This window comes from Hyperolius riggenbachi, chromosome 1, assembly GCF_040937935.1.
Source record: "Hyperolius riggenbachi isolate aHypRig1 chromosome 1, aHypRig1.pri, whole genome shotgun sequence".
Classification (NCBI taxonomy): Eukaryota; Metazoa; Chordata; class Amphibia; order Anura; family Hyperoliidae; genus Hyperolius; species Hyperolius riggenbachi.
The window spans coordinates 355,263,530-355,287,547 of record NC_090646.1 but is presented as its reverse complement, the minus strand read 5'-3'; the positions used below and the strand labels follow the sequence as shown (position 1 = coordinate 355,287,547).

The 24,018-nt window shown below is 45.6% G+C and overlaps 1 protein-coding gene across 3 annotated transcripts in view; it reads left to right on the top strand.

Annotated features, from left to right (window-relative positions):
- CILP2 (cartilage intermediate layer protein 2) overlaps positions 1–24,018 on the top strand; it is a 91,693-nt gene that overhangs the window by 21,882 nt on the left and 45,793 nt on the right. Inside the window, exons 1-4 of one of the 3 annotated variants that reach the window (XM_068271271.1) lie at positions 2,878–2,904; positions 3,800–4,069; positions 5,955–6,137; positions 22,370–22,516. In XM_068271271.1, the coding sequence (XP_068127372.1) occupies positions 3,958–4,069; positions 5,955–6,137; positions 22,370–22,516 (442 nt within the window). In that variant the 5' untranslated portion in view covers positions 2,878–2,904; positions 3,800–3,957. Of the gene's footprint in view, positions 1–2,877; positions 2,905–3,206; positions 3,493–3,799; positions 4,070–5,954; positions 6,138–22,369; positions 22,517–24,018 lie in introns of those variants that run through there. The other 2 variants (XM_068271270.1, XM_068271269.1) reach the window with 2 other exon arrangements.

Here is a 24,018-nt window from a genome sequence, read left to right as displayed (position 1 = left end):
ATTTTTTACAAATAAATAACTGCAAAGTGGGGTGTGCGTAATTATTCGGCCCCCTGAGTCAATACTTTGTAGAACCACCTTTTGCTGCAATTACAGCTGCCAGTCTTTTAGGGTATGTCTTTACCAGCTTTGCACATCTAGAGACTGAAATCATTGCCCATTCTTCTTTGCAAAACAGCTCCAGCTCAGTCAGATTAGATGGACAGTGTTTGTGAACAGCAGTTTTCAGATCTTGCCACAGATTCTCGATTGGATTTAGATCTGAACTTTGACTGGGCCATTCTAACACATAGATATGTTTTGTTTTAAACCATTCCATTGTTGCCCTGGCTTTATGTTTAGGGTCATTGTCCTGCTGGAAGATGAACCTCCGCCCCAGTCTCAAGTCTTTTGTAGTCTCGAAGAGGTTTTCTTCCAAGTTTGCCCTGTATTTGGCTCCATCCATCTTCCCATCAACTCTGACCAGCTTCCCTGTCCCTGCTGAAGAGATGCTCGGGGGGAGCATGATGCTGCTACCACCATATTTGACAGTGGGGATGGTGTGTTCAGAGTGACGTGCAGTGTTAGTTTTCTGCCACACATATCGTTTTGCATTTTGGCCAAAAAGTTCCATTTTGGTCTCATCTGACCAGAACACCTTCTTCCACATGTTTGCTGTGTCCCCCACAAGGCTTGTGGCAAACTGCAAACGGGACTTCTTATGCTTTCTGTTATCAATGCCTTTCTTCTTGCCACTCTTCCATAAAGGCCAACTTTGTACAGTGCATGACTAATAGTTGTCCTATGGACAGAGTCTCCCACCTGAGCTGTAGATCTCTGCAGCTCGTCCAGAGTCACCATGGGCCTCTTGACTGCATTTCTGATCAGCGCTCTCCTTGTTCGGCCTGTGAGTTTAGGTGGATGGCCTTGTTTTGGTAGGTTTACAGTTGTGCCATACTCCTTCCATTTCTGAATGATCGCTTGAACAGTGCTCCTTGGGATGTTCGAGGCTTTGGACATCTTTTTGTAGCCTAAGCCTGCTTTAAATTTCTCAATAACTTGATCCCTGACCTGTCTTGGACCTGTCTTGTGTGTTCTTTAGACTTTATGGTGTTGTTGCTCCCAATATTCTCTTAGACACCCTTTGAGGCCCTCACAGAGCAGCTGTATTTGTACTGACATTAGATTACACACAGGTGCACTCTATTTAGTCATTATCACTCATCAGGCAATGTCTATAGGCTACTGACTGCACTCAGATCAAAGGGGGCCGAATAATTATGCACACACCACTTTGCAGTTATTTATTTGTAAAAAATGTTTGGAATCATGTATGACTTTCGTTCCACCTCTCATGTTTACACCACTTTGTGTTGGTCTTTCTTGTGGAATTTCAATAAAATTGATTCATGTTTGTGGCAGTTATATGACAAAATGTCGAAAACTTAAAGGGGGCCGAATACTTTTACAACCCACTGTATAACCTTGCCTAAATATACTGGGGACATATACCCCTGACTATATATACACTGGGGACATATACCCCTGCCTACATATGCTGGGGACATATACCCCTGCCTACTTACACTGGGGACATATACCCCTGACTATATATACACTGGGGACATATACCCCTGCCCACATATACTGGGGACATATACCCCTGACTATATATACACTGGGGACATATACCCCTGCCTACATATACTGGGGACATATACCCCTGCCTACATATACTGGGGACATATACCCCTGCCTACATATACTGGGGACATATACCCCTGGCTACATATACTGGGCACATATACCCCTGACTACATATACTGGGGACATATACCTCTGGCTACATATACTGGGCACATATACCTTTGATTACATATACTGGGGATAGCTATACCCCTGACTAGTACGTGGAATGCAATTTTGGGTGTTGCTACACCATCGTTGTAACCACGGGGACTGATATATGAGCCCAGTATAAGGGTACATGAGTCAACAACCTGTTCTTATGAGTACATGAGCGGTTTTTACTTTGAGTGATTTTAATATGTATATGGGCATATGCTCTATGCTTCATTTTTATGTTGCTATGTGTTTGTGATATTTTAATCTAAGGATGTGCAATAACTGACACTTATTCATGTGAATATGAATGGTCGCTGTAACGTATGTAACACTTGGCCTATCAGAGGCAGTACGCGAGGAATAGTGTGGATAAATGTGCGGATAGAATGAGCGTGCGTCCAGCCCCTGATGAGTCACGCCCCGTGACGAAATGCGTAGAGCGGAGCTTGGACGTGTGCACGCACACACGTTGAGGAGCAAGGACTGTCTCCTACACCTAGCCGGCCGACGTGCTAGAGTTGCGGTGGAGTATAGTATTTATGATACGCTCATGCACAAGTTTATACATTGTACGCAGCTTTTTGTAGCAGGGTTTTTAATGTTGTAATAAACAGGATTACGCTATGTTTACTTTTATACCGGCCCTAGGATGTTTACTTTGAAGGCAATGGCTGTCAGTGACTGTGTTTGATAGCAAGAATATTGCGGGTAAGCGGCCACTTCATAGGGAACGGTGCTATCCCTATCTGGATGGGTATACTGACTATTATTGGAAGTGTGTGAAGTGGCACTAAGGGTGTATTAATATGGATCAGAGAAGTGTAGGTGGGCACCAAACGCTTGCTGAGGACGGTCACTATAAGGCTGCTCCTATGATGGATGTGCTCACGTAAACCAGCAATCAATCAGTAGAAAAAGAGGAACAGTCGGAGCACCAGCTCATGCACATAGGGATTTATTGCAGTCGTATAGGCGTACAGGCATTCCAGCAAGGTTACATGAGAGATAGATACACAGGCCTTACAGCCGTTTCATGGCAACTGCCGCTTCCTCAGAGACCACAGGTGCCGTGAAATGGCTGTAAGGCCTGTGTATCTATCTCTCATGTAACCTTGCTGGAATGCCTGTACGCCTATACGACTGCAATAAATCCCTATGTGCATGAGCTGGTGCTCCGACTGTTCCTCTTTTTCTACTGATTAAGGGTGTATTAAGTTTTAATGTTATGCTCTATGTTTGCCTTTTTCTGCCTCTTTTCCCACATGTGATACCACTGGATACGCATGAGAATTATAAACGCAGCAGTATTGGACATATAAAGTTGGCATCACCTATACAGAGGACACTGCCTGCAGCTTGGATTATAAACAAGTATCGTAGCAATATTGAGCGCAGTGCTATCACATTGACAACTGTAGTTTTGTATTGTCTTATGCAGAACAAAGTAATTGCTTTGTCCCCAAACCTATGTGGAGATCAATCTGTTACCAGTCAGGAGCACCATATACTCAGCCTTATACTTGTTCTAAAATGAGATTTGAGGGAGGATTGGAAATCATAATTTCTTGCTATAGGCATGGGTATGATTGGTGTTAGTGGTTATGAGAATCATATAGCCAGATCTTTATGTGTTTGCCATCTCAGTGTTAAGTAAACAAGCAGTATGAGGTATGCCAGCTAGTACATTATGAATTTTCATATATTTATTAATAATGCATGAACTATAGCTTGTTTACTAGAAATAATTTATGACTAAACTTAATGAACTGAATTTCATTATTTCAAACATATCAGTCACGGCATTTTGTCCTTTTATATTATTTTACAATCTGCAACCCAGCCTCTCCAGCTTTTCTGATTTATTCATTAAGCCAAACCAACTATTAAACTTATTTTGTGCAATTATTAGAGCCATTTATTTACATATCAGTACATTTCTCTTGATTTGTTCAAATCTATTTTCTCACATTCTCAGGGGCAACAGAATGGACATCCTGGTTTAATGTAGACCACCCAGGAGGTGATGGAGATTATGAAACAGTCGAGGCGATCCGCTTCTACTATCCACATCGTTTGTGTCTCAGACCAGTTGCCCTTGAGGCCAGAACAACAGAATGGGCTACTCCAAAGGACATGAATGAAGTTGTACACTCCAATCCAGAGAAAGGATTTTGGTGCATCAACAAAGAACAGCAGACAGGTGGTAACTGCTCCAACTACCATGTTAGGTTTCAGTGTCCACTAGGTACGTTGATAATACAACCATGAATAATGATTTTTACTTATGTTGGGTCACCTGACAGCTATTGCACACAAGGCAGATTCATTGCCTAAAGATTTTCTCAGCAGATCAACAAACTATTGGCCAAACATACTCATGTCTCTGTCTTCTCTCCCTCCTCAAGGAGCTTGTTATCTAGGATGTACAATAAGGCTACGTTGCATTCCCTGTAAAGGCAAGAATGCAACGAAATATATAAGTGGCACTTTGCGTTATCTGTGAGTTGTGTCGCATAGACGCTATGAAAAGCATGTTATACTGTCACTATTAACATGAACATTTTGCGGTAACGCACTGCATGCAGTGCACGGGGATGCTGCACGCCATTAAATAACACAACGTAACAGCCGTACTTTGAACGTCACATAGATGCTGCATTGCAGTGCGATGTTCTGTGTTACATACAATGCGGCTGTTACGTTGCACCGTAATGCCCCACTGAACGTAGCCTTAGTCAACAATTATGCTATGACTGTTGTGTTGTTGACTTTAAATATACTAATAGGTTAATAAGGATATAGTATACTATATTATCAGGGGAATTGGGTGATGCAGGGATCCCACCCCATAATCCTCTTCGCTTTGATTGCTGAAATAGACAATTCTCAGTAGTTTCTTCACTGGATTGCAACTGGAGAGTGGAGCTTCCTCATTAAGCAGGAAAATGCAAACTGGCCAGGCGACCAAGATAAGGTGAAATCACTATAACCATAACAGCTGTGATGGGGACCACGTGGTTTGCCCTTGTGCTGGTTCCAGATTACAGGACAGTACCAACTGAAAATAGGTGAATTAGTGTAAGGAAGTCTCATAATTCACCAGCATATGGAAAACAGTTATAGCCATTTACTCCAATGCAAATCAGTGATGTACCTAAAAATCATGGGGCCCCCAGCAAAACTTTGATGGCCCCCTCTCGCCCCCATTGTTCACAGCCTGGGGACCCACCTTGCAAGGGACATAAAACAAGTGTGGTCATCGTAATCTTTAAACCCATAACAAGTGTAGCCACAAAAACACCTGAACTGAAGGATGGACCCCCTTTATTGGAGCGAGTGAAGAAGTAGTTTGGGCCCCCTTACAGCTCTGGGGCCCCTTGCTTTCCCATAGTAACGCCCCTGATGCAAATCAATTGCTTAGCTTTCATCAAATCTGAATTCTAAAACACAGTCTTGACCCAGGTGAAAATAATCTGTTGATATAAACAACTTTACCCATCATTCTACTACTAAAAATTACCTTTTTTATTTCATGTTTAAAAACTTCAAAAGCAGATTTAAAGTTTAATTGTCTTTGATCAATGACACAGTCTTTCTGTGTCCCAGTGCTAACATATATGAACTATTGACCCTTTTTGTGTATACCCTGCACTCAGAAGCTGCTCTCTGCCAGGAAAGAGTTTTATGGGTGTAATTTCTTATTGGTGAGGGGCAAGCAATAGTACGGCTAGGTCCTGACTGTAGAGAAACTGTCATTTGCAAAATTGAATATTTAACTCTATCAGGTACAAAAAGAAGAACATGAACACTGCCTAGTAATTAGTGTGCTTTGCACTGTACATACACATGTCTATCTCATTATGCCAGATGTCACCTCAGGTACACCTAAAACTACTACTACTAAAAACGTCCTGTACTGAGAACTGTGCAGAAAGGTTCCCTCTTTTATTCACTCTTATAGAAATTTAAACTTAAACTCCATATATGCTTATGACTTACACCAATAGCAATTTGATGGAAAAAAAACATCTGTGGTGTACATTGGGAACTCTATATTATGCACATGCATTGTACAACAACTTTCATTGCAAATTAATCTTCTGCACGTATGTTCCTTTGTGCCCTGACAGATGGTGTGTACTGGTCACACTGGACACCATGGAGTACCTGCTCTCAAACCAGCTGTGGAGTAAGAGGAATCCAGGTCAGAAAGCGTTCATGCCTCAGCTTGCAGCCAGCAGCTCCACTGAGCCTGGAGAGATGTTTGGGACCAGCCATGGAGAGAAGGGTCTGTGTTTCCTCCCTCTGCATTGGTGAGCATTGGGAAGACAAAAAAACATTTATTTTCATATATTGCGTGCTAGAAATTATCTTAAATCTTTTATCCATAAAATTAAATGGTTGGTGTTAGTGTCTAGAGAGTATTTATAGGAACCTGTCAGGACAACAGTAACAGTATCTCTCTGCCCTACCCTGCCCCTAAACATGGATTTCAGATTACTAGCAACAGCAACCTTTGCTACAGACCAGAAAGATTTCAGATTCCAGCCATTCTGACAGGCTCTCTTTAAGGGTGCCTTCACACTTATCCCTGAAATTTCTGGCCGCAATTCTGCGTTCTTACAATTTTTCATATCCGATTCTTTTTCTTTCTTTTTTTTGCATTTTAGTGTGAATTTTCACATTATGATTTTTCTATGCACACCACTAAGGGCACGTACACACGCCTGATTCATTCAAACGACGGGTCATCAAACTCGCCCGCGGGGCGGCTGTTCTGCCGACAGTTTCGGATCGGTCAAAACCAGCCTTATCAGCCTGCCGACAGACTGTACACATAGGGAAACTGTTGGCAGAATGGCCGCCCCGCAGGTGGGTCTGACGACCAATCGTTTAAATTAATCAGGCGTGTTTACGTGCCTTTAAGGTTAATTTACAAGACATTGTATGAAATTAACTGCTCATGCGCATGCAAATTTTCACATTGGCAGAAAATTTGTATGTGAATATTCTTACAACATCACATCCCAAATGCAATGCCATTAACTTGCATAGCATGTGTGACGAATGCAAATTTGCACAAAAATTCTGTAATCTGTGAAAGGTGCCTGAAAGAGGTTTTAAGTGAGAGGAATACAGAGTTTGCCATCTTCATCACTGACCAGTAACTGGAGTGTCTTTTTGCTTCAGCAGCTTTTAACTTATATACCTGAAATAACTGTGCAGCTAGGCAACTAAGATAATTAAAATAATAAATAAATCCACCATACCTAAGCCTTTCAATTGTTTTATTTTGTAAGATGCTATGTGGTAAAGCAGACAAAAATACCCCCTTGATTATAAATGTGAAAATTATTGTACAGCAACAGTACTGTGTATCTGTCAGGATCTCTCCTGTAGCATGTTCTGTCGCTTGCAGTGGAGCTGCAACTGGGCAGTTCTGACTTGTCTGCTTGCATTTGGTTGCGCATTTGCAGTGAGTTTTATTGTCATTTGCAATCACTCTGCAGTTCAGAGCAGTTCAGGATGCTGTCAGGATTCCTCCTATTGCTTGCTGCAGTTGTGCTGCAGCCAGATAGCCCTGGATTTCCTGCATGAATGTTGTTGCCTAGTACTGCATGCATTTGTTATATTAGTCTTTCAGCTAGCAAATGGTAATCAAATCAGCTCAGGATTGAATGATTACCATTCAGCTGTGTGGGAATTTGCATACCTGCATCCATTGGCTGATGCCAGCATAAAAGTCTGCCTCCCATTTCAGACCCGGCCCGACAAGCGTTCAGCTCTCTGAGTTGTCGTTGGGTCTATGCTGTGAAAGTTGTTATTGTAAATGTATAATGCCTTGCTCTGTATTGTCATGTCTGATGGACGTTTGCTGACCTGCAGGAATCAGTGACGTCCTTCTGATCCTGATAGATTCTGCCAGCACCACGTTGGTGACTTGTAGTATTCCTTCTAGCCTTGTTCTTGAGGACGAGCTAAAGCAGCGGTTGCCATTAGTTCGCTCCTACCTGTTAGTCTTGTCTATCTCAGTGTGAATGTTGCTGTCGCTGAAACAGCGACTAGATTGGCTGAGCATTCCGTCTGTCTGTTGTCTGTCTTGTTAATTGTCATTACTTGTGCTTTAGCTAGTGAGTTATTTGAGAGTTACATTTCATATATTGCGCATCAGCACAATATATATATGTACTCAAGTCAGTCAGTATTGTATTATTGTAATATTGTATTGTGCACCGACCTTTGCCTGCCTCTCGACTATGAATCTGCCTAATCCTTCCAATACGACTGACATCTGAAATTACGTGTATGACCCAAGCCTGTTACCGACTACGTCTGTTGTGTATTGTATCACATAGCCTCTAGCCTGATAGGCGGCCCAGAGCTGCAGTTGCTCTAGGCAATCTTGCTCCCTTGTTTATTACGCCTGTGTCCATCTATGGAGCCTCTTCCATTATCCAGCTACTTAGCCTTGTTGTGCTGGGTGGTCAAAGTATGGCACCCCAGCATTACAGTACCTATAAAGCAGAACTGCAACAACTAATATTTTTAGAAAATCTATCCCAAATGATTAAAGTGAACCTGAACTCTTTCACAGGACAGAAGGAAAGCATAGAGAAAAGCACTCTGTATGTATTTAGAGAGTTCACAGATTTATTGCAGGATTTGTATTGTGTTTGTTTGTAAAGGTTAGTATGTTGTTGCGCAAACCTCCCATCTTTTAGAGATAAGAAAAAGGGACACTTAAGCCATGCCCCTGCTACACTAATCACGCCCCCAGCACACCCCTAGTCATGCATAATATAATGTTTTCATAAGACACTTATGTTGTTTCATAATTTAAGCAACTCTGGTCCTTTCTATCCTGGTTCATTTTCCTTCATATTAACATTAGAAAATAAAAAAATATATCAATTCAAAGGATGGGAATAAAGTTTAGAGTCAATTAAACACATTTTCAGTATAAAAAAGATATATTTACATATAACTGTACATCAGTCCTGAAAGAGGGACAAATGAGAAAGAAAGAGGGACAGATGGACATGGCTCCCAAAGAGGGACTGTCCCTCTGAAAAAAGGAACAGTTGGGAGCTATGTAAATGTTGCATATCTTTTAGAGCAGAGATGAAGTTCTGCGTTCAGGTCTGCTTTAACCACTTCTATACCATGACATTTTGTGCTGATCTGTGCTGCGTGTGCTCTCCAGCCCACAGCACAGATCAGATAGCAGCCAGGCCGATCAGACTTCCCCCCTTTTTTTCCCACTGGCGGGATTTCCGGCTGGGGCGGGGTCTGATCGCCGCCGGCTGCTTGCGCTTGCGGGGGCTCTTCAAAGCCCCCCTCCGCAGCGCTTCCTGGCCTCCTTCCCCTATCCCTCCCTCTCCCTCCCCCTGTGAGCGGCGCAGGACGGATTTACGTCCTGCGCCTGATGGGATAGGCTTTAGCCTATCAGATGCCGGTGATCCCCGGCCAATCAGAGGCCGGGGATCACCAATCTCCTCTACGGCGCTGCTGCGCAGCAGCGCCGTATACATGTAAACACCGGGGAAGGTCTTCCCCGTGTGTTTACATTTACCCTGCGAGCCGCCGATCGGCTCGCAGGGTGTTCACGGAGACACCCTCCGTGAACTGACATGGAACGGCCGCTCCCATGGAGTAAACTTCAGGATTCAGGGGCGTATATATACGCACCGAGAATCCGGAAGTGGTTAACCTAGTCCTGAGTTTGCTGCATTTCTATACTATAGGATTTATACTGAGATAATCAATGACAGTGCTTCCGACATTCTTTCTTTCACTGACACAGGCACCATTTTGGTTTTTGACCATTAGATCCCACAGCTGCTTTCTGCGCTGCCACCTGGCCACCACATCAACTCCAACCAATCACTGCTGTTGTGCGCATTTTCTTAGTGTTCAGAGACAATCTGACAGAATGATACCACAAATTATTCTCCAGCTCCATTTTTGGCATGAACACAGAAAAATCACTGTGGTTTTGTAGATGCCAAGAATACTGTAAGGAAACGCGGAAAAGCCGCCGCGTGTACTGACAGCAAGGCGGCTGATGCCGCATCCAGCGCGGCGGTTTGCACGCAGAGGCGTGCGTCTGGTAACCTGGCAGAATGCAGAAAAGCCGCCGTATGTACTGACAGCGAGGCGGCTGGTTCCGTGTCCAGCGCGGCGGTTTGCACGCAGCAGCATGTGTCTGGTGTGGCTGAGTCTGTTAGTTCACACAGGTTTAGGAATACGCGCGCGTTGAGAGGCAGAACTTTTATGACGGCCAAGAGGGGACCAGGCTGGTCAGCTGACGCCAGAGCAAGTTTCTATTGGTCCATCACTTAGAGGTGGCGCCAGAGAGCGCTACACTATATATAGTTGCTGCTGGCCAGTCACAAGTTGTCTACCGCTGCGAACACTATGTAGAGCACTCAGACCTTAGTCAGATCCTGCAGTGTGTTTGAACCAGGTGGACCTGGGAATTCACACTGAGCCAGATTACTTGTATTGTATTCTGTTTATGCTTAGACCAGTTCCAGGGTGTAGAGACCACGGACCTCACACCCAGACTAGGGAACCTGTGTTATCAATCTGTTTATGCTTAGACTAGTTCCAGGGTGTAGAGACCACGGACCTCACACCCAGACTAGGGAACCTGTGTTATCAATCTGTTATACATCAGACTAGTTCCAGGGTGTAGAGACCATGGACCTCACACCCAGACTAGGGAACTTGTGTTACCAATCTGTTATACATCAGACTAGTTCCAGGGTGTAGAGACCATGGACCTCGCACCCAGACTAGGGAACTTGTATTACCATTCTGTTATACATCAGACTAGTTCCAGGGTGTGGAGACCACGGACCTCACACCCACACTAGGGAACTTGTGCTACCATTTTGTTATACATCAGACTAGTTCCAGGGTGAAGAGACCAAGGACCTCACACCCAGACTAGGCATTGTTTGATATCTGTTATGACTTATTGCTTTCCTGACTACTCCTCTGATCTCTGATTTGGTACCTCGCACATCGATACTCTGTTGCCAAACCCTGCTTGCCTTGGATACCAAATCAGCCTTCTGTCTATGTACCTTATCTGACCGTGTGTTGCCGACCTGGCTTGCCCGACCTTGAGAGCTATCTCTACTATTAAGAGATAGTTTTCAGATCACTCAGTGACATTTGTCTTTATTGTCACTCACTCTCTGGACCTTCCTTCTTCCAGCCTGACTCCGCCCCTTGGGGAGTCTCAGGCTACTGGAAGGTTTCCTTATCTTTAGAGCAGTATTGCCCATACTGTCTCTAATTTCCTGTGCTATACTCAAAGTACTACCGTTACACCAAACACTTACATTATCCAGGTGTCCAGAGGTAAGCAAAACAAAAAATTAGCATATTGTGATAAAGTTCATTATTTTCTGTAATGTACTGATAAACATTAGACTTTCATATATTTTAGATTCAAATACACACAACTGAAGTAGTTCAAGCCTTTTATTGTTTTAATATTGATGATTTTGGCATATAGCTCATGAAAACCCAAAATTCCTATCTCAAAAAATTTGCATATTTCATCCGACTAATAAAAGAAAAGTGTTTTTAAAACAAAAAAAGTCAACCTTCAAATAATTATGTTCAGTTAAAAAAAAATTAGCATATTTCATCCGACCAATAAAAGAAAAGTGTTTTTAAAACAAAAAAAGTCAACCTTCAAATAATTATGTTCAGTTATGCACTCAATACTTGGTCGGGAATCCTTTTGCAGAAATGACTGCTTCAATGCAGTGTGGCATGGAGGCAATCAGCCTGTGGCATTGCTCAGGTGTTATGGAGGCCCAGGATGCTTCGATAGCGGCCTTAAGCATATCCAGAGTGTTGAGTCTTGTGTCTCTCAACTTTCTCTTCACAATATCCCACAGATTCTCTATGGGGTTCAGGTCAGGAGATTTGGCAGGCCAATTGAGCACAGTAATACCATGATCAGTAACCCATTTACCAGTGGTTTTGGCACTGTGAGCATGTGCCAGGTCGTGCTGAAACATGAAATCTTCATCTCCATAAAGCTTTTCAGCAGATGGAAGCATGAACCCACTTTTGAACCAGAAACAGCGGCAGAAGCGCCTGACCTGGGCTACAGAGAAGCAGCACTGGACTGTTGCTCAGTGGTCCAAAGTACTTTTTTCGGATGAAAGCAACTTTTACATTCACTTTTCATTCGGAAATCAAGGTGCCAGAGTCTGGAGGAAGACTGGGGAGAGGGAAATGCCAAAATGCCTGAAGTCCAGTGTCAAGTACCCACAGTCAGTGATGGTCTGGGGTGCCATGTCAGCTGCTGGTGTTGGTCCACTGTGTTTTATCAATGGCAGGGTCAATGCAGCTAGCTATCAGGAGATTTTGGAGCACTTCATGCTTCCATCTGCTGAAAAGCTTTATGGAGATTTTTTTTTTATTATTATTATTTAGTATTTATATAGCGCCGACATATTACGCAGCACTGTACAGTATATATATATATATATATATATATATATATATATATATATATATATATATATATATATCTTGTTGTCACTAACTGTCCCTCAAAGGAGCTCACAATCTAATCCCTACCTTTGCCATATGTCTATATTATGTAGTGTAAGTACTGTAGTCTAGGGCCAATTTTTTTTAGATGGAGCTAATTAACTTATCTGTATGTTTTTGGAATGTGGGAGGAAACCGGAGTGCCCGGAGGAAACCCACGCAGACACGGAGAGAACATACAAACTCTTTGCAGATAGTGCCCTGGCTGGGATTCGAACCGGAGTCCCAGCGCTGCAAGGCGAGAGCGCTAACCACTACGCCACCGTGCTGCCCTCTACTGATTTTATCGTTCAGTTGTGCGCCTTTTCTGGTCATCTGATTGCTGCTATAACAAATCTGCCCTCTGAAGAGTCAGTCATACTACCGCATTGTTTTATGATTTGCTTATGATTGTTGATTTGCTAGCTAGGTTGTAAATAACCGTTTCTTCCTTCTAGGATTAGCTAGTACCAGATTTCCTGTGCGAAATCGATAACTTTCGTTCCTCGATTGTAAATACAATTCGAGATTGCATCATATAGGGACCCAGCAACCTTTCTTTAACGTCACATTGCTCACAGTCTTCCCCGAACGGTGACTTGAGCGTGTTGAACGTGATTGGGCTGGCTACCGTATTATGATAGCGGGAGTCTCTTTCCTCCCTGAACTTGAGAGAGTGGTGGCAGTGTATTTACCCGATTTCCAGCGCGAAATCGATATTTTTAGTTTACAGATTGTATATACAATCAAAATTGTACATGTATGGGCACCTCCAACCAATCTTAACCGTTTACTACGCACACAGTGAATTTGCCTCCAGCAGTCTCTAGTGCATGAGACCTGCATGGCAACAGTGGCCTAGTAATACGGGATTGGTGGATGTTTGTCCCATTACATATTGTCGGCAGCTGCGCGACCAATCTTTATTGTCAGTCTGTTCACCGTACTTCCTGCGTATGCTAACGGGAGCAGATTAGACGGGATTGGCACGCTCTGTCGCCCTTTCTTCTTACCTCTGACGATCCAGCAACCGGTCTCGTTGTCCGTCTGCGCCCGTACTTCCTGTGTACGCTAACGGGAGCAGATCTCGACGGGATCGCGGGGCTGGATTGTCACATTGGTGAGAGATGAAGATGGCACCTGCTCACAGTGCCAAAACCACTAGTAAATGGTTTACTGACCATGGTATTACTGTGCTCAATTGGCCTGCCAACTCTCCTGACCTGAACCCCATAGAGAATCTGTGGTATATTGTGAAGAGAAAGTTGAGAGACGCAAGACCCAACACTCTGGATGAGCTTAAGGCCGCTATCGAAGCATCCTGGGCCTCCATAACACCTGAGCAGTGCCACAGGCTGATTGCCTCCATGCTACGCCGCATTGAACCAGTCATTTCTGCAAAAGAATTCCCAACCAAGTATTGAGTGCATAACTAAACATAAGGTTGACTTTTTTGTTTTAAAAACACTTTTCTCTTATTGGTCGGATGAAATATGCTAATTTTTTGAGATAGGAATTTTGGGTTTTCATGAGCGGTATGCAAAACTCATCAATATTAAAACAATAAAAGGCTTGAACTACTTCAGTTGTGTGTATTTGAATCTAAAATATATGAAAGTCTAATGTTTATCAGTACATTGCAGAAAATAAGGAACTTTATCACAATATGCTAATTTTTTGAGAAGATCCTGTATATCTGTATTATCGGTGATTCTGCAGATCATCAATAATCAGGTATATATCTGTATTCTTGGTGATACTGCAGATCACCAATAATCAGATTCTCTCTGCGTGCTGACACCGATCGTTACAGAATGGCAGACCAAAACCAAATGGACGCACTGTATAGTCATGTTGAAGTCCTGACCGCCGTGGTAAACAATCTTTCTGGGGCAGTTTTGAACCAACAGACCCAGATTAGCCAGCTATTTGGGGCTATTCAGGAACTTCAATCAGCTATAAACTCAGTGCGATCTCCTAGCACAGACATACGTATGCCTGTACCTGAAAGGTTTTCTGGCCATAGATCTGACTTTCAGAATTTTAGAAATAGAGTGTTATCATACTTTGAGTTAAGGCCTAATTCATCGGGAACTGGGGCACAGAGGATTACGTTCATTAAGACTCTGTTGTCAGGGGATTCCCAGACCTGGGCATATAATCTTCAGCCAGGGAATGAGGCCCTAGTCTCGGTTGAGGAATGTTTTAAAGCAATGGCTATAATTTATGATGATCCGGACATTGCTTCTACCGCTGAGTGGAAGCTCAAGACATTGCGGCAGGGCAAGGGTCTGGTTGAAAATTACGCTGCTGAGTTCAGGAAATGGGCAATATCTGCGAGATGGGGGTCATTTGCACTATTGGACTGTTTTTTGGCAGGATTGTCAGATACAATCCATGACGTAATGATAGGACATCCTGAGCCCAAATCTGTAGATGAGGCAATTTATTTGGCCGTGCAGATAGATCGCCGTTTGCGCTACCAGAAACAGATTCATGGTAGGAATACTGTAAGGTCTATCTCAGACAACCCTTCTCGATCTTCGTCACCCTCTGACGAGCCGATGCAAATCGGATATACAGGGCTGAGTCAGGTAAAGAAGGGTCACAAAAGGCCAAGAAAACGCGATCTATATGGTGCTAAGGGGCCAGGAGAATGCTGCCGTCTGGGGTTGGTCAACACCAGAGGCGAGCAGTCGTTACCTCTAAACAATGTCCGTCTGCTCCTTCCCTGCTCTATTACATGGGAGGGTCAGACTAGTTCCGCAGAAGCCGTTGTGGACTCCGGTTCTGCAGCAAACCTCATAGATTACGATTTTGTAAACAAAATTGGGGATACATAAGGTCCCATTCAGTGGCGGACATACGGCCGTGCAGGCCATGCCGCCGCACGAGGGCCCCTGAAGTTCCGTTTTCTTCAGGGGCCCATTAAGTTTTTTTTTTTATATATATATTATTTTTTTTTATTATTTTTTCCCCTGGGGGCCCCCGACTCCTATCCTCCCTCCCTCACCTCGGGGGGCCCCCCTCCCGGTATGCGCGGCGAGCGGCAAATCCGGGTCTCCACCAGGCAGACGCTAGAGGGCTCAGCCGGCAGCCGCTTGGTCTCCAATATGTCGACAGAGTTGGCGACATATTGGAGACCAAGCGGCTGGGCCTCTAGCGTCTGCCTGGAGCCCTGAAGACTTCCTGCATTTGCCGCTCGCTCGCTCTCTCGCCGCGTATATCGGGAGGGGGGCCCTCCAAGGTGAGGAAGGGAGGGTGGAAGGGAGGATGGGAGTCGGGCCCCCCACCCGGATACTCAAAGGGCTACCTGCCTACCCACCCGGCTTCCTTCCTACCTACCCACCCGGCTACCTAACCACCCACCAGGCTTCCTACCTACCTACCCACCCGGCTACCTAACCACCCACCTGGCTTCCTACCTACCTACCCACCCGGCTACCTACCCACCCGGCTACCTAACCACCTACCCACCCGGCTACCTACCCACCCACCCGGCTACCTACCCACCCACCAGGCTTCCTACCTACCTACCCACCCACCCGGCTACCTAACCACCCACCAGGCTTCCTTCCTACCTACCCACCCGGCTACCTACCTAACCACCCACCTGGCTACCTACCTACCCACCCGGCTACCTACCTACCCACCCACCCGGCTACCTACCCACCCGGCTACCTACCTACCTACCCACTCGGCTACCTAACCACCTACCCACCCGGCTACCTACCCACCCACCCACCAGGCTTCCTACCTACCCACCTGGCTACCTACCCACCCACCAGGCTTCCTACCTACCTACCACCCACCCACCCGGCTACCTAACCACCCACCAGGCTTCCTACCTACCTACCCACCCGGCTACCTACCTAACCACCCACCTGGCTACCTACCTACCCACCTGGCTACCTACCTAACCACCCACCCGGCTACCTACCCACCCGGCTACCTACCTACCCACCCAGCTACCTAACCACCCACCAGGCTTCCTACCTACCCACCCGGCTACCTACTTAACCACCCGCCCAGCTACCTACCTACCCACCCAGCTATCTACCTAACCACCCACCCGGCTACCTACCGGGCTAGTTACCAACCCACCAGGCTACCTACCCACCCACCAGGCTACCTACCTACCCACCCACCCACCAGGCTACCTACCTACCCACCCACCAGGCCACCTACCTACCGGGCTAGTTACCAACTCACCCACCAAGCTACCTACCCACCCACCCACTCACCCACCCACCCACCAGGCTACCTATCCACCCAACCACCCATGGGAGCTGCGCGCCGGATGGAGGCTGGGACAGGAGGTCTGCTGCTGCAGGTGAGTAAATGTTTTTGTTTTTTTATTTATATTAGCAGGTGTATGTTCTGGGCAGGTCTGCCACATGATTGCACGTATTTTCTGGGCATATCTGCCGTCATGATTGCACGTATTTTCTGGGCATATCTGCTGACATGATTGCACGTATTTTCTGGGCATATCTGCCGACATGATTGCACGTATTTTCTGGGCATATCTGCCGACATGATTGCACGTATTTTCTGGGCATATCTGCCGACTTGATTGCACGTATTTTCTGGGCATATCTGCCGAAATGATTGCACGTATTTTCTGGGCATATCTGCTGACATGATTGCACGTATTTTCTGGGCATATCTGCAGACTTGATTGCACGTATTTTCTGGGCATATCTGCCGACTTGATTGCACGTATTTTCTGGGCATATCTGCCGACATGATTGCACGTATTTTCTGGGCATATCTGCTGACATGATTGCACGTATTTTCTGGGCATATCTGCCGACATGATTGCACGTATTTTCTGGGCATATCTGCCGACATGATTGCACGTATTTTCTGGGCATATCTGCCGACTTGATTGCACGTATTTTCTGGGCATATCTGCCGACATGATTGCACGTATTTTCTGGGCATATCTGCCGACATGATTGCACGTATTTTCTGGGCATATCTGCCGACATGATTGCACGTATTTTCTGGGCATATCTGCCGACATGATTGCACGTATTTTCTGGGCATATCTGCCGACTTGATTGCACGTATTTTCTGGGCATATTTGCCGAAATGATTGCACGTATTTTCTGGGCATATCTGCCGACATGATTGCACGTATTTTCTGGGCATGTCTGCCGACATGATGTGTATTTTCTTGAGAAAACCTGCACAATTATGTGAATTTTCTGGGAAAAGGGTCACCAAAACTTGGGCCCACTGTCTTTGCGTTGCACTTTTCAAGGGAACCTGAGGTGAGAATAATCTTGAGGCTGCCATATTTCTCTCCTTTTAAGCAATACCAGTTGCCTGGCTGCCGTGCTGGTCCTCTGCCTCTTATTCTTTCAACCATAGACCCTGAACAAGCATGCAGCAGGTCAGGGGTTTCTGACAATATTGTCAGAGCTGAGAAGATTAGCTGCATGCTTGTTGCTGGTGTAATTCAGTTTATTACTGCAGCCAAATAGATCAGCAGGGCCGCCAGGCAACTAGTATTGTTTAAAAGGAAATAAACCCTCACCCCGGGTTCGCTTTAAGTTAGTTAGCTCCGCCCTCATCCAGTCATTGCCACGCCCATTGTTTTGCCGCGGCGCGCAGGTTCTATCCACACCAGTTTTTTGCCGCGGCGCGCTTCGCGTGCCACACGTTGTAGCCACGCCCATATTTTGCCGCGGCGTGCTACACTCGCGCCGCAGGTCGTAGGGGGCCCACAATTACAATTTTGCACAGGGGCCCACTGCTGGCTGTGTCCGCCACTGGTCCCATTAGACCGGCAGATTCTGGTCACTGCAGTGGATGACTCTCCGTTGCAGAGTGCTCAGACTCTCTTCCAAACCCCCTGGTTGTCATGTTGTTTAGGGGCGTTACATGAAGAGAGATTTCAGTTCCTGGTGATGCCCATGGAAACCTCCACCATTGTTCTTGGTATGCCCTGGTTGCAAATCCATTCCCCACAGATTGACTGGGCTTCAGGACAGTTACTGAAATGGTCAGCCCATTGTCATCGGCATTGTTTGGGGAGAGTTGGGGTTGGTGCTACCAAGATACAGGTCGGAGAAGTGGCAGTGCAGGTCAAAGCCGAAGCTTTAATTAAATTATTATTATTATTATTTAGTATTTATATAGCGCCGACATATTACGCAGCGCTGTACAGTATATATATATATATATATATATATATATATATATATATATATATATATTGTCTTGTCACTAACTGTCCCTCAAAGGAGCTCACAATCTAATCCCTACCATTGCCATATGTCTATATTATGTAGTGTAAGTACTGTAGTCTATGGCCAATTTTTAGGGGGGAGCCAATCAACTTATCTGTATGTTTTTGGAATGTGGGAGGAAACCGGAGTGCCCGGAGGAAACCCACGCAGACACGGAGAGAACATACAAACTCTTTGCAGATAGTGCCCTGGCTGGGATTCGAACCAGGGACCCAGCGCTGCAAGGCGAGAGAGCTAACCACTACGCCACCGTGCTGCTCCAAATGTTCCGAGCCTGAGACCGGCCTACCTCGGAAGGTGGTCAGGGCACCTGCGGAGACGGTGGAGGACTGGATGCCTAATCTGGGCCCTTGCCAGCGAGACATTCTAGAGGGTAAAACATCTAGTCAGACCTCACCGGGTACTTTACAACATTTACCAGTGTCAAGGAAACCCCAGACTCAGAAAAATCAGACTAATAAGAGAAAGTCTGTAGAGTGGGAGTTTTCCCCTGGGGACATGGTGTACGTATCCTCTCGGCATGGGGCCCTGAAGCGAGCATCACCCAAACTGGGTCCTACATTCATAGGACCATTCCCAGTGACCAGGAAAGTTAATTTTGTCACCTATGCTGTCGATCTCCCAGCCAGTATTAGAGGTGTAAGATCAGTCCATGTGGCTCTGTTGAAGCCAGCAGTGCACGTGGATTCCCCTCCCTCCCTCCCTGTGATGGTAAAAGACCAATTGGAATGTGAGACCGAAAAGATTCTAGACCCACATTCTGGGAACTCGGGTGGGAAGTGTCCGGAGTCCACTCCTCGGGGGGGGGTGTACTGTAAGGACACGCGGAAAAGCCGCCACGTGTACTGACAGCAAGGCGGCTGATTCCGCGTCCAGCGCGGCGGTTTGCACGCGGAGGCGTGCGTCTGGTAACCTGGAAGAACACGGAAAAGCCGCCGCATGTACTGACAGCGAGGCGGCTGGTTCCGCGTCCAGCGCGGCGGTTTGCACGCAGCAGTGTGCGTCTGGTGTGGCTGAGTCTGTTAGTTCACACAGGTTTAGGAATACGCGCGCGCACGTTGAGAGGCAGAACTTTTATGACGGCCAAGAGGGGACCAGCTGACCAGGCTGGTCAGCTGACGCCAGAGCAAGTTTCTATTGCTCCATCACTTAGAGGTGACGCCAGAGAGCGCTACACTATATATAGTTGCTGCTGGCCAGTCACAAGTTGTCTGCCGTTGCGAACACTACGTGGAAGCGCTCAGACCTTAGTCAGATCCTGCAGTGTGTTTGAACCAGGTGGACCTGGGAATTCACACTGAGCCAGATTACTTGTATTATATTCTGTTTATGCTTAGACCAGCTCCAGGGTATAGAGACCACGGACCTCACACCCAGACTAGGGAACCTGTGTTATCAATCTGTTTATGCTTAGACCAGTTCCAGGGTGTAGAGACCACGGACCTCACAGACAGACTAGGGAACCTGTGTTATCAATCTGTTATACATCAGACTAGTTCCAGGGTGTAGAGACCATGGACCTCACACCCAGACTAGGGAACTTGTGTTACCAATCTGTTATACATCAGACTAGTTCCAGGGTGTAGAGACCACGGACCTCGCACCCAGACTAGGGAACTTGTGTTACCATTCTGTTATACATCAGACTAGTTACAGGGTGTGGAGACCACGGACCTCACACCCAGACTAGGGAACGTGTGCTACCATTTTGTTATACATCAGACTAGTTCCAGGGTGTAGAGACCAAGGACCTCACACCCAGACTAGGCATTGTTTGATATCTGTTATGACTTATTGCTTTCCTGACTACTCCTCTGATCTCTGATTCGGTACCTCGCACATCTGATACTCTGTTGCCAAACCCTGCTTGCCTTGGATACCGAATCAGCCTTCTGTCTATGTACCTTATCTGACCGTGTGTTGCCGACCTGGCTTGCCCGACCTCGAGAGCTATCTCTACTATTAAGAGATAGTTTCCAGATCACTCAGTGACATTTGTCTTTATTGTCACTCACTCTCTGGACCTTCCTTCTTCCAGCCTGACTCCGCCCCTTGGGGAGTCTCAGGCTACTGAAAGGTTTCCTTATCTTTAGAGCAGTATTGTCCATACTGTCTCTAATTTCCTGTGCTATACTCAAAGTACTACCGTTACACCAAACACTCACATTATCCAGGTGTCCAGAGGTTAGAAATATATCTGTATTATCGGTGATTCTGCAGATCATCAATAATCAGGTATATATCTGTATTCTTGGTGATACTGCAGATCACCAATAATCAGATTCTCTCTGCGTGCTGACACCAATCGTTACAAATACCTGTCAAAATAAACACAAGGTAACTGTCAAAATAAAACTACAAGAATTTACTAATTAAGACAGACAAAGAGCTTTTTAATAGCAAATAAATATATTACCAGTGTTAGCACTACATTGGCTGGCTAGGCCACATTACTTATCATTTAACTACAATTCCACTTTAAAGCAAACTTGCCAATGCATTGCTGACAATGCATGTATAGTACATGGCAAGGAAATGAACAGCGCTACTTAAAAACAGATAAGTGCCTACCTGCAAGAGAGTGCAAGCCTCACTTGTGGGATAAAATACACACCTAGCATACACATAACCTGTCTACCACTGGAGGATGTTGGTTTCCTGCAACAGCTTGCATATAGAGATGTAGCGAACGGTTCCCGAACCGTTCGCTGGCGAACATCTCTGAATACATGGGGCATTTACTACTTCCGGGTCGCTCTGACCCGGAGTAGTACGCCTGCGCTGCCCGGCGAAGCGCATCCTAGATCGCGCTCCTGTTGCCGGGCACTCTCTGCGCATGTGCGTGACGTCATGAACGACGTCACGCACATGCGCAGAGAGTGCCCGGCAACAGGAGCGCGATCTAGGACGCGCTTCGCCGGGCAGCGCAGGCGTACTACTCCGGGTCAGAGCAACCCGGAAGTAGTAAAAGCCCCAGAGATGTTCGCCGAGCGAACAGTTCGCAACATCTCTACTTGCATACAACTTGTTAAGTACTCGTCCCTCCCACTGCGGAGAAGTCATCCTTGATGGGAGGGGACCTAACACTAACTAAATCCTAACCTATGTATATGCATAGCCTGGGTGCGGCTAATCAAATAAAATTGAAAATTGCGCAAAAGGTGGATCAGCGCATCACCAGGCCACCTCCGAATGGCCTCCAATCAGAGGTGCGCTGAGCCCCCCCTCCCCCCAGAAACTGAAAACGCACCTTGAACCCAAACAGAAGCTCTGCATATACACCAAAAGCAAAGCTGTTAAGTGTGAGCAGCTGATCAAAAATGAATTAAATTAGTACATGGCAAGGAAATGAACAGCGCTACTCTGAGGAAGTGTTTCTTTAACGCGAAAAAAGCTGTTAGGCTTTTTTTTACCCCCACTGCATACCACGATGTCTGTGTAAGCTGGGATTAAAGGTAAATAGCAATCTTGCAGTGCCTTGCTCCTCTCTCACAAGGTACAGGTATTAATGGTGCCAAGAACTTTACTGAATCTAATCTTATGTGAACTAACTTGGGAGAAAACCCACTAGCATCGGGGCCCATGTGGGCATTAGCACACTGTATGATCTCTTTAGAAGTAATTTTGCTGCAAATGAATTTGTACATTGTACTGAGAAAAGAATCTGGAAAAGTATTGTAACAAAGTGCTAATAGTAATATCATGTTTCACTGTTTATACAGGAAAATGGTCTTCTTGGAGTGCTTGGACTTCTTGTTCAAAGAATTGTACAGGGGAAAGTATGCGGCAGCGGACATGTTCCAGTAACGGAACTCCTTGCCCAGGACGCTCATTCCAAATGCACAAGTGTGGAATCGCTCCTTGCAGAGGTGAGAAAGATGTTATATAGAATAATCTTCATGTTAAAGAGTAGAGGATTAAGGAAGAGAGAGAAGTATAGGAACTGCCATAGGTATCATATTTCAAAAAATTACAATTTCCTGCTGATAGGAGATTTAATTTGCCTTCAGCAGTTCCTGAGTCACACATATAAGAATGCGGTCAATGGTGGTCAATGGAATCCAAGTAAAATTAGAATATTTAATTTGTATACTTGTTCACTGATAAAAAAAAATCATTGTGGTATGTTACTTTCCCAAATATTACCGTCTTTATGTAACTTGAACTTTACATTTTATCCTGAATTGATAAAACAAACCACCTTCTAACCTACCCCATCATATCCTACAACAGCAAGCCCACTAAACAACACCTAACCCTAACTGATATTTAAATCCTCTTCATATTCTCTTCCAACACAAATCCCAGCACTGGGATCTCAATGTTCACACTTAAAGGGTGTTATAACCAGGTTTGCTTAGGGAACACCACAATGGCAGAGAAACACAAGACAGGATTTAAATAAGTTTAACTATCTGAAGACCGGGTAACGCCCATGGGCGTGACCACAGCGGCAGCCCCAGGACCACCTAATGACAATTGGCGTCAAGTCCTGGGGCTGCAGTTTGCAGGAGATCGCGCGCAGGCTGCGCACGCATCTCTTGCTTGGGGGGCGGAGCTCTGCCCTGCCTTCAGTCTCCAAGCTGCGATCGCTGCTCGGGAGACTGTTAGATGGCGAAAATACCATCTAATTAACATGTACAGCGCTGCGATCGGCAGCAGCGCTGTACTGGGGACAGCCGTGTGACGCAGCTGTCCCCTCCATAGACTGGGGAGTGATCGGCTGTCATAGGCTGAAGCCATGAGACCCCACCAACAGAGAGCTCTGTTGGTGGGGAGTAAAGGGGGGAATCACTTGTGTGCTGAGTCGTGTAGCCCTGCAGCTTGGCCTTAAAGCTGCAGTGGCCCATCTAGTTAAAATTGGCCTGGTCATTAGGGGGGTTTAACACTGCGTTCCTCAAGTGGTTAAACACACTTTTATTATAGAGTGTACCAGTGAAGAAAGCACAGCAATGCAGACAGATAGAAAAATGCCAAGCCACCACATTCACAAACCCAAACCCCCCCAGCCTATCTATCTATCTAACTAATGCAAAATATATACAATAATATACAGGGTACACAGGACCAAATCAGCAAACAATAATCGTAGTCAAACAATCCAAGTTCAGGTATAACAGATACAGTAGGTACAGACAGGATGTCATGAGATCAAGGATCAGATCACAAGAGACAGGAGACAAGAGAGGCCAGGCAGCTCCTCAGGGCAAAGGAACAGACGTTCTGGCACCTGCTGCAAGCCAGAGCAGTCCTTATATGTCCTATTGCGGTGATGGCTAACCTTGGCACTCCAGCTGTGGTGAAACTACAAATCCGATGAGGCATTGCAATTCTCTGTCAGCTCTAAGCATAACTCAGGGAGGAAGAGGCA